Genomic DNA, 12090 nt, shown 5'->3' with positions numbered 1-12090 from the left:
AAGTGAATACTTTATGCTCCATAATATTGAAGGATTACAACCTGGTACGTGGGTGGAAGTGAACACCTTGTGTGGACTTTGATGCAGCTTCAGGTGTTTCTGTTTTTGTACAGTGTGAAAGCAGCAACCTGGTCCTTTTACACCAGGCTGTACTACCATGTCATCTTCATTTGTTCTCGTGGAAATGCTGTCTCTGAGTTAAAAATCTAACTCTGACTATTTTTGTGAGCACCTGCAGTGAGTGCAGTGCATAACCCTAGAGAATTGCATGGTAATGCTCATGCCTAAGTCACTCTATTGTGTATTATTTTACAGAAATGGACAATACTTACCAATAATGTATTTGTGGACACAAAATCCACAATAACCTCAATGACTAATTTGTATTTGAAGGGACTCGTGAAAAAGAGTAAAGGAGGGGACTGAAATTGACATCATTGAAATAGTAGCATGGCACACAGGCTACTAAAAAAACGAATAGTGGGGCAGGTACAAATCGGGGTAAAATAATACTGTTGTCCATGATGAGTGGCAGATAAAGATGTTGAAACTATCCACGTTCATTGCTGTTAACTGTAAATCATCACAGTATATGGGAGGTTATAATAATCTTTAAAAAAACCTTTTCAACTAAGTAAAAACAAAATCCTGCAGAAATAAATCGGCTTAGTGGGCAGAATTAGAGGGGAAGGGTTTGGGGACAGGGTAGGATTAAGGAAAATTGTGCGAAATAAAGAGCGAGTGATCAAGAGTGACTGTGTGCGTGCGTCTGTGTCTGGAGGGCAGGATGATAGAGCGCGCAGGAGAGCGAGAGAGAGAGAGAGAGAGAGAAAGAGGGAGATACGCATTGACTGAGAAACATAGATTTTCATCCAACCTATCTGTTTTTTCTAATCCTCGACTGCACTGCTTAACGTTGATTGTCTAGCAGGACAATATTTTGTATTAGCCTATTACGTCGTTTCTTTTGACGAATATTGGTCCTCATTGCTGTAATTTAAGTGTATTTGTGGCGAACTTCTCATATTTCCCATTTATACTTAAACTGCATCATGAATAGTTTGTGGGCACCTCTCGATCTCATACCTTTGGAATGGTGGGGATTACACAGCCGAAAAACGGGGAGCATGTAAACGCGGATGGAGTTTGGGATTTATTGCAAAATAAGGGAAAGATGACTGTCTTCTCTTTGTGTCTCCTATTGTGCGCAGATCTACTGGATTTAGCTGTTGGTAAGTCATTATTTCTGCATAAAACAATCTGTGTGAGTAGGATACAAAAGCCTCTCACATATTTCATCATTCGTGAGGTCATCATTTTAGAGACGCGTGTGGAAAGCAGATGGCTCAGTCCGTGTACATTTTAAGCACTTTTAATGTTGGTCGCTCATATTATGAACCATAGCATTCAATATGTATCATATCCACATACGATAGTCTCAACTTTTGCCCCTTCCGATGGAGTGAATGGCTTCCTTAAGACTCTAAAATGATATTCCTCCGCAGCTTCAGTTTTGACTGCAGGCATTCTCCGATATCATACCCAACTAGGGTTGTGTAAAGGAGGGGGCGGGGGGGTTAAATACACACACATCAAGCTATTTATTTGTAATGGTCCATAAGCTTTACAGTGTGAAATTAAGTAATATTCTTCTTCTTGTTGTTAGTATTTTGTTATGATTATTATCATTATACTGTTATTACTTGTACCATACCACTAGCCTACTACTTTTGGTCTACCATGTTTTGCAATGTGATATAAATCAGCAACAGATCGCTTTCTGTTGCTGCCTTTGAATATTGGCATTCAGCTACAGTATAGGCTACCGGTATGTTTAGGGCGCTTGGGCGACTCACATTAATTGCATCCTTAGCTCAACTGCTCTCCATAGTCAGGACCAGACTTCCATTAAAAACAAATTAACAATATCCTATTATCTGTGGTTAAAGACAATTGGAACAGGTACATATCTACCACATATAATAGTTAAAATGGTGAGTGGGAAACAGATTAATCACAGGATGCTGCAACTTTCTGATAAGATCGAGGCGTTGTGTACTGCTGCATATTTTATAAACATAATCGAAGGCTGTACATGGGCTCCAGAGGGTTTGCCTCAAGCTTACATATAAGGCTACATCACATTCACCATGAGTAGATTTTGTTTATTTGCCTGACACTCAAAGATCTGGCAATATTTTACAGCATTGAAGCTAGTAATGTGTAGTTCGCTATCAAATAGTTACTTTTGATAGACTCTTTTTACTGACTCATTATTCGTTGTACTGAGTGACTCTTTCATTTTAGTCGTTCGTTTGGCCTGCTGGTCGCAATTAATTCCACAGCAGTATTAATATGCGCTCCTCTGGTGACTCCGGAGACGTGCTTAGACCAACAACTGTCTGTCATATATGCACGCAGGCAAAATCGATCATGCCGAGGCAGCAGGCAGCATAGAGAAGACAAATACATATTAAGAACCGATAATTGATCATATGGTGCAATAATGAATCCATTAATTGATTATTGAATGTTATGATCTTTGTGGAACCAAAACATTCACAGCCTCTGCTCAACAAACTCGAACTCGAGAACGAACCGTTTGGGGTGCTCTGGTCCCTCATGGCATTTAAGCAATGCATTTTTCCAATAGTCGTTCACCATCTAGTTCGATTGTGGCCACAACTTGGCCTTGTTTCAAATGTAGGCTGCCAATCAATCAACAAATGTACATAGTTTAAATCACGATTTTACAAGTATCGGTCCCAAATGACAGCTCAAATAGGCCCATTAAGGTGAACAACATGTGAACATGGCTTGTAGAATCATGAATATTTCGAGTTTCCAGTGTGTTTGCCAGTAGAGGTCCTGTATGCTCTGGGCATTATCGACCACTTTGCATTTGCACAGTATTCCGGATAATGGTTAAGGCATTATACTGGAGAAGCAGTTTACATGCACCTTTCATATCCCGCTAACGAGCATTTCTGTATCCATGAATTAGCAGAATATTCCTAATTTGCCTAGTTTGCGGAAAGATTTTATGACATGCGGTGCGAATTCTAATAAATGTAAGCATAATTTAGATATTTCTCTGCTTATAATTTTCCGACATTAGGTTGGCTATTTGTTAGGCAACTTGTCTATAATTAGATGCATCCAGCTTCTCTTCTGTCATTACTTAGCGCTCTAGAATACTAAATAAAGCCTTACTCACCAAAATAATGTAATAAATTGATTGAGTAAATCATCAACAATCTAGTTGACATCAGTAAAGTTTTGCCTTTCATTTCTGCTTTTCTCACTGAACAAAGGAGTTTAGGGACTGGGGAGATTTTTCCGTGCAAAATTCCCATATTACATCAGTTTGTTGACCGGTTTTAATTAAGGAAATTAAAATCTTTGAAAATGACTTCAGTTCCTATTCCAACTATTGCTGTTCCTATCTGAACTGAGCCTGCGCAGACCGCGAAAAATAACATCAAATGCGATAAGGTCAGCAAATCCCAGGTATCTTGTTCGGGTTTCTGAAAATCGGGATAGGAGCTATTAGGGTTATTGTAAAATGGATATGATGTTTATATGCGTCAACTCAAAAACACAATACTTGAGTATCCCGAATAATGATGGGATATTGGTGTGCATGTAAATGTGGTCACCGACTCCGAACGAAATGAGTCGAAACATTCGCTCTTTTGACTGCACAAGTCAAAAAGATCAGAGTCAGTAAAAAGAGCCGACCTTCCCATCATTTTTTGAAGCAAGCTACATTTACACGTTGGCCTTCACATATGTAATCTATAGGCTGCCTCTTGACTGTCCTGTCCCATTCATACAATGTTAAAATAACTTTTCTGCTAAATAAGACGTTTGAAATACAGTGGCTGAGCAATCTAACCAACTGGTCACTGAAAGCAATAGATGGTGACAAAATATTATGTCATTCATTTTCAATGGAAGGTTTGAGATGAAAAGTTTGAGGAAAGTTGAACTTGAAGACTTTGACACTTTCCTCTTGAACCGATGGTGATACTCATTTTGAAGTCGCAGGCAGGGCTACATCATCTCGACACCATGAGCCAGATGTATATCTTCTACATTCACCCTCCTTTGACCTCCTCCCCCATGAGAGATCCTCCCACAGTTGGGCACCATTGTCATGGGCAGGAAATGAACCCTAGTCTCACATGGGAAAAACCAACATGTTGACCATTTGACGAGGGTAACACTGATTTTGAAGTTGCAGTCAGGGATACCTCATCACAGGACCATGAGTTTGACTCATGTCCGCTACACAATGTCTGGGGACGATGATGTTTCTAGTGAAAGCATACAGTCAGGAAAGTAAGGTCACTTGCCACTAGATGTATGCTGCTCTGGAAATGGCATCAGCACATGATTTGGTCGCACCAACCTGAGATAATGACCTAACCTGGGTCCCATAATGTACCTGCATTCCATACAGAACCAGGCTAATAATGACTAGTCCTTTTTTTAATTAGCATGCCCCTATGTTCTTACATTGATTTGGATAGATTCTCAGGTTTCAATGTTAACTTTTTTTTTTATCACTGTCAGTTTATAAATGCATTGGGGGCCTGTAATTTTATGTTTAAAAAGAAAGCAATTTCATCTAACATATCCAGGGAATGCATGATTGATATTTTGATGTGCAACCTAGCAAACGAAAGTCGCCTCTTCACTGTTGATGTTGAGACTGGTGTTTTGCAGGTACTATTTAATTAAGCTGTCAGTTGAGGACTTGTGAGGCGTCTGTTTCTCAAACTAGACACTGATGTACTTGTCCTCTTGCTCAGTTGTGCACCGGGGCCTCCAACTCACTCTTTCTATTCTGGTTAGAGCTAGTTTGCGCTGTTCTGTGAAGGGAGTAGTACACAGTGTTGTACGAGATCTTCAGTTTCTTAACAATTTCTCACATGGAATAGCCTTCCTTTGTCAGTAGTGTATATAAATATATATAAATATATATAAATATCTATATAAAAAAAGTATAATTATACAGATGATTCTAGATTGCATTTACAGTATATAGTACTTTTCAATGGATCTCAAAACATTTTACATTGAGAAACTCACCACATCCAGCACCAATGTAAAGCACCTACCTGGTTAATCCATTTTAAGCATGACTACTCACCACACATCAGCTATCACAGTGGAGAGGTGAGAGGTTCATTTTCCAATTGGAATCATGGGATTATTAGATGGCCATGATTGTATGAGGGGCCAGGTTGGAAGTCTTTCCCACAGATATACACATAAAATTGCCATGGTATAGATACACAGCAATAGTTTGTCATGTTGTTCAGTATACTCCTTTTGCATTCCAATGCAGCTCTGTCTTCAATGTTTCTTGGCAGCATTGTCCAACTGTGGGCATGTGTATTCTCATTTAAACGTCTTGCTCTCTTTTGTTTTCTGTGAGTCAACTCTGCCAGAGCAACTGAACGCCTAGTGGCTCTTTTTTTGTCTAGCTGGCCACTTTGTATAAGTACCCCCCACGTGGAGAGACTTTTTTAGTCACCTATTTTTATGTGCACATTGTGGCAACACTATTGTCTATTATTGCTGAATTCCAAATGCTTCAGATGTATTTAATTGCTGTTCATGTCATGTGTGAGTCTGTGGAGAAGACACAAGCCAAATTATATTTTGTATTGATCTGTAGCTTGCTCTAATGTATTCCACGTCAATTCTTTAGGTCATAGGGCAGAGTTTAACCTTCTACATTGAACTAGCCATAATCCTATTTACCCACGCCGCCCTCTCCTCCACAGGATCAGGGTGTAAATGCAAACAGAATCAAAAATCGATTGGAAACAGTTCCAATGGAGAGGACACATTTTGTCATCATACATTTTGCATGAGTGATTTAGTTATTTAATGCTTTATACAGTTTACTAAATTGTTTGTAAATACCACAAGATAATTTGATGAATTTGACTAAATTGATATTATAAGATCATTATTACGTGATCTTGGTAATTCGATATGAAACCAAACCAATTTGAAACCAATTCAATATGAAAAAGGAAATCAAGTTGAAGGGTCCATTCCTCTGCCTAGGCGTTGCTGATGCATGCCAGATCTTACAACATGAGGTATTTTACATATAAGCTAACCACATCAAATGTTAAAGCAATCTCTCATTCACTGACACAGTCGGTGAAGTGGCACACAACCATTTGTTGATGCATGCAAAGTCTGAGCGAGGTAACACCATGAAATTTAAACTCTGTGGGTTTAAAGGGCAATGTGGGATGAACAAAGCCCTTTTAAAAAATATTTGAATCAAGAAATGGGATGTGGTCACATGATGTACTGCTGGTTGGATCTGATAGGAACATCTCTCCATTACAGGGTTAAGTATAGTAATAATCGCTGTTTAGGCACACCAGGGACAGAGGGCTCACGGATACTGAACATCATGTGTTATTCCAATTCCACAGACACAAATACTGTGTGGTGGCTACGCACTGTAGTTGCATCTCTGCTCTGTTATAGGACAATGTACTGATTCAATTTTATCAACCCACATTTCGTTAAGACTGATCAGATAGTGAAATATTTTAAATCATAGTTTTACATACAGCATTCTTGTTTGTTTTGGCTTGTAGTCTGTTTAGTCTCTTTCTAGTTCTTTCAGACTACAGTATAAGTCATCTTAGATGTTTACTTTGATGGCTTGATTCACTTCAGTGGATCATAACACAGGGGGCAGATTTAGTGGAGAATGAAAAAGCTGTGTGTTGGAGCTCATCTGAGGCTTTTCTGTGCACTGTCCACGTCTGCTAGTGACAGCTGGGCTTGACTCACAGGAAGTAAGAATAGATATTGGCAGGAATATGGGCTTTGGTGGTGCCTACATCCACCAATCACTGGGCTTTATTTCAGGGCCGCTTTCAGCAGTTATATAAATGATTATGAACAAACCCGAAGCCTACACTCTTTGTGGTTTAATCTGCACGTTATTTTGCTATTGTGTCAGCGCAGCTTCCTGATTTATCTGATATGTGTCTTCTTTACATGCAGGGTCATGTAATGTGGCAACCATGCATTGTGATTCCGAAAACATGTTTGGGATTACATTGGGCACTGTTACGAGCAATATACGAATGATATCCTGAACAAAGTTTAAGTAGAGGTGCTTTTTTTTTTTTTTTTTTTTCATCTAGATGGAGAACAATGATTGCCTGTTGAATTCTGAACCTTTTTAACCTTGCAATTTGGATCTTCTGAAGCCTTGTGACCCCTGTAAAAAGAGAGGTATAAGAAACCAAAGACCACAGTGACTCACACATTACGAAGATATTCAGCTTTTTACCTCTACGTAGACCAATGGACTGCAAGTCATTTGGCTGTTATAGAAAATCAAATTGACCTAACATTGCCTTTCTAGCATTGTGTAGCTCAAAAAGCTTCCCCCCAGTGAAATAGCTTTGTGTTCTGTCAATGATAAGGAAAGGAAAGGAAAGGAAAGAACAGAGATGAAAGAGGAGGCAGGTCTGGAGGCTTCTTCCTAATTAACTGTAATGTGTTGTTTAGATTCCACCAATACACAATGTTCCAAACTGCTCCTCTATAATGCTGCTCAGCTGTCATATAAAACAATTTTATAAACCGGTGTGGACCCATCTAGTTTACAATCATCAAATGTTTGGCCACACTCAATCATGTTTTGCATTATTTTTTTTACTCTTCTTCAGACAGTGCTATAGTTGAGAGCAATGGCCTTACTTTACTTTTTAGTACCCAATCACAGATTCTTTAAGATTCATGCCATGATATGGCAACATATGAATTTGTTTGATCTTTTATGGCACAATATTGAGCCACATACAAAAAAATTAACTGTGGATACCACCAAAGCTCATAGGGTCTTTGCAGTGGAGGCTGCCCATTAGGGTGTTAAGGGCTGCGCCCCACTTGTGATTGTTAAAAAAGTATATATAAATGATATATATTATGTAAATCATGGATAATGTTTTAAATGCTTATAAAAGTGTGGTAAATGTGTAAATTTTCCTGTTTCAAAAATATATTGTTTAATGCTAGCCGGCTGAGATTCGGGGCACTCGGCTGAGAGTGAGACTCGGCCGACGTCATGTGGCCCGAGTCTGGACCGCATTTGGCAGTAGTACTTATGGCTAGGATGCGGGGATTGAGCTCGGGTCAATTCCGGTGCGAGTTATCTTGCCCAAATGTATTACTTGGGGCTTGGGACGATTCCGGTGACAGTTATCTGTCCCAAATGCATATATTACTTGGGGCTCAGGCCGATTCCGTTGTGAGTGATCTGACCCAAATGTATTATTTGAGGCTCGGGCCGATTCCGTTGTGAGTGATCTGGCCCAAATGTATTACTTGGGGCTCGGGCCCATTGGGTGTCAAGGGATGACGATGGAGAGGAGAAGCAAGTACGGGGAGTCAAACATTTACAGCACACGGGTAACACAAACAAAATACAATCAATGCAGCAGAGCTGGGGAACTGACAAATATAGGGGAAGTAATAAACAGGTGATTGAGTGAGTCCAGGTGAGTCCAATATCGCTGATGCGCGTGACGAGGGAAGGCAGGTGTGCGTAAATGATGGTGGCAGGAGTGCGTAATGCAGGGCAGCCAGGCTCCCTCGAGCGCCATCGGGGAAGAGCGGGACCAGGCGTGACAGTACTCACCCCTCTAAGGGCGCCACCCGACTTCCCACCTGGGCGAACCAGCCGTGATATGGGCGCTGGGTAAGCCGGCTGCGGGTACACTCTCCACAAACCGGCAGGGGCGTGGGAGCCTGGAGAGCTGGCTGAGGCATAGGAGCCTGACAATCCGGCTTAGGCAAGGACGCCTGTCGATCCCGCTGCAGCGTGGGAGCCCGATGATTCGGTGGAGCATGACGTCAGATGGAAACCTGCTGAGCCAACCGAGGCAAGGAAACCTCTCGAGCCAGCTTGGACGTGGAAGCCCGACAAGCTGGCCATGCACCCCCGGTTCCATTGGTGGCGACCCAGGGCCGACGTCACCACCAATCGGAACGCCAGTACTCCCCAATGCTTCCTGTGTTGGCTGCTGCATTCTGTCAAGGGATGACGCTGGAGAGAAGCAAGTACGGGTAGTGAAACATTTAATATGGAATGGACATAGAACGAGACAGGACAGCATCAGCACACGGGTAACACAGACAAAATACAATCAATGCAGCAGCGGGGAACAGAGCTGGGGAACTGACAAATATAGGGGAGGTAATAAACAGGTGATTGAGTAAGTCCAGGTGAGTTCAATATCGCTGTGCCTGAAGAGGGAAGGTAGGTGTGTGTAAATGATGGTGGCAGGAGTACGAAATACAGGGCAGCCTGGTGTCCTCGAGCGCCAGGGGGGAAGAGCAGGAGCAGGCGTGACATTGGGGCTACTCTCTGGCAGATGATTACACGGGCTGCTTTATATAATTAACATTTAATTATTTATTTATTTTTTCCATATTTTCCTAATTGTTTCTGTGATCAAAAAATAAAATTAACGTTTTAAAGAAATTCTTTGAGTCCTGTGTAGTATTTTAGTATATTGATACTTCGTGCAAGGCAATTTGATAAGCTTTAAAAACCTTGTCGATGGAACCTCCCGAGTGGCGCAGCGCTTTGCGACACTGCAGTGGTTGCTACAGATGCTGGTTTGAGACCCGTGCCGTCCGTGACTGGGAGACCCATGAGACGACGGACAATTGGCCCAGCATTGTCCGAGTTAAGGGAGAGTTTGGCTGGCCGGGATGTCCTTCTCCGATCGCGCTGTCGTAACTCCTGTGGTGGCTAGGAGCATGCACTCTGACACGGTCACAAGGTGTATGGTGTTTCCTCCGACACAAAATGTTTTTTTTTGTGGATGGGTATAAACGCTGCCCCTAAGTGACCCTGACAGCAGCTGCGAGGCCACGTAGGCCGTGCGAACATTGCTTGGATTGTTTTGCTAGCTATTTGCTATGATGGGGAACTGCCCCAATGAAATCGCAGGGTTTGATAGCATAAATTATAACAGCACAAAGTAAGTTTACCATCCTGTCACCTCCAGTCAGAACCTCTGGGTCTGCTCTAGTCTCTCTCAATAAGTATCTTCCGCCAAACGGCATAATTCCGGACGTGAGACTAGATCAGGTACAGATGGTGCTAAAGCAAAAATAATAATGTAATTAACTTGTAAAAAAATAGTCATTACAGTCATTGGAGCTTGGGACCTGATAAACTGAACATCTACACTATGTATACAAACGTACGTGGACACGCCTTCAAATTAGTGGATTTGGTTATTTCAGCCACACCTGTTGCTGACAGGTGTATAAAATGGAGCAGGCAGCCGTGCAATCTCAATAGACAAACATTGACAGTAAAATGGCCTTACTGAAGAGTGCTGAAGTGCGTAAAACTCGTCTATCCATGGTTGCAATACTCACTACGAGTTCCAAACTGCCTCGAAGCAACGTCAACACAAAAACTGTTCATCAGGAGCTTCATGAAATGGGTTTCCATGGCCGGGTAGCCGCACACAAGCCTAAGATCACCATGCGTAATGCCAAGCCTCGGCTGGAGTGGTGTAAAGCTCGTCACCAATGGACTATGGAGCAGTGGAAACACATTCTCTGGAGTGATGAATCACACTTCACCCTAATGTGGTTCCGAAGGACGAATCTTGGTTTGGAGGATGCCAGGAGAACGCTACCTGCACAAATGCATAGTGCCAACTGTACATTTTGGTGGAGGAGGAATACTTGTCTGGGGCTGTTTTTCATGGTTCGTGCTAGGGCCCGTAGTTCCAGTGAATTGAAATCTTCACGCTATAGCATACAATGACATTCCAGATGATTCTGTGCTTCCAACTTTGTGATCAAGAAGAAAAAGAAACGCACACCTATTAAGACGAGGTGCTGGCTAGCGGAGTAGAAACTTGAAAATAAAAGAGAGCCGCACACTCTAGGAGCTCAGATGCAAAAATGGAATACCAACGTTTCGACAGCCAAGCGGTCTTCATCAGGGTATAATCACAAACACTGCGGGATGACTCGTTTATATAGTGTCAAAAGACACAGGTGTCTGTAATCATGGCCAGGAGTGGCCTAATATAATTGGTTAATAATCAAATATTAAAATGTCATACAAAGAACAACATACAAACAAATGGATAGCATACGATCATAGATTAATTTGACTATACAAGTTTACAAACAATTACAATGGCAAAGTCACAATAATCACAAGAATAACAGTTTGGGGAAGGCCATTTCCTGTTTCAGTATGACAATAGCCGGGCGTTGAATGCTGGCTAGCGCATCATGCTGTGTGACGTCATGTTAGCTAGCTACAGTATCTTCAGTTAGATAATCTACTTTCTCTTATTGCATCTGCATGTTTGTTGCTATCCCCCCGATGCACTCATTCGATCATTAGCTGGCTGCTCATTCTAAATATGCTGAACAAAAATATGACTGGAACGAATTGCAAAAAAATCACTGAAGCTGGAGACTCATATCTCCCTAACTAACTTTAAGCATCAGCCGTCAGAGTAGTTTACAGATTATTGCACCTGTAAATAGCCCACCCAACTACCTCATCCCCATATTGTTATTTTTTTTCTCTCCTTTGCACCCCAGTATCTCTACTTGCACATTCAGCTTCTGCACATCTAACACTCCAGTGTTTAATTGCTAAATTGTAATTATTTCGCCACAATGGTCTATTTATTGCCTTACCTCCCTAATCTTACTTCATTTGCACACACTGTATATAGATTGTTCTATTATTTCATTGACTGTGCATTTGTTTATTGCATGTGAAGCTCTGTGTTGTTTGTGTCGCACTGCTTTGCTTTATCTTGGTCAGGTCTCAGTTGTAAATGAGAACTTGTTCTGAATTGGCCTACCTGGTTAAATAAAGGTGAAATAAAAAATATATATAAAAAATACAACATATAAAGTGCTTGTCCCATGTTTCATGAGATGAAATAAAAGATCACAGACATTTTTCACAAATACACTCAAAACAAATTTGTTTACATGCCTGTCATACAATCCATCCACCTGACAGGTGTGGCA

General features: G+C 41.3%; 1 protein-coding gene across 2 annotated transcripts in view; it reads left to right on the top strand.

Moving 5' to 3' along the window:
- The first annotated feature begins 785 nt into the window (after window positions 1–785).
- The window catches only part of LOC110528004 (immunoglobulin superfamily member 21), a 282540-nt gene continuing 271235 nt past the window's right edge, over window positions 786–12090 (top strand). The window contains exon 1 of one of the 2 annotated variants that reach the window (XM_021609765.2): window positions 786–1232. In XM_021609765.2, coding sequence (XP_021465440.1) covers window positions 1094–1232 — 139 coding nt within the window. In that variant the 5' untranslated portion in view covers window positions 786–1093. The remainder of the gene's footprint in view (window positions 1233–12090) is intronic. The other variant, XM_021609767.2, reaches the window with a different exon arrangement.

This window comes from Oncorhynchus mykiss, chromosome 7 (genome assembly GCF_013265735.2).
Source record: "Oncorhynchus mykiss isolate Arlee chromosome 7, USDA_OmykA_1.1, whole genome shotgun sequence".
Taxonomy (NCBI): Eukaryota; Metazoa; Chordata; class Actinopteri; order Salmoniformes; family Salmonidae; genus Oncorhynchus; species Oncorhynchus mykiss.
Note: the sequence above shows the minus strand (reverse complement) of the source record. Positions and strands in the feature narration are given on the sequence as shown.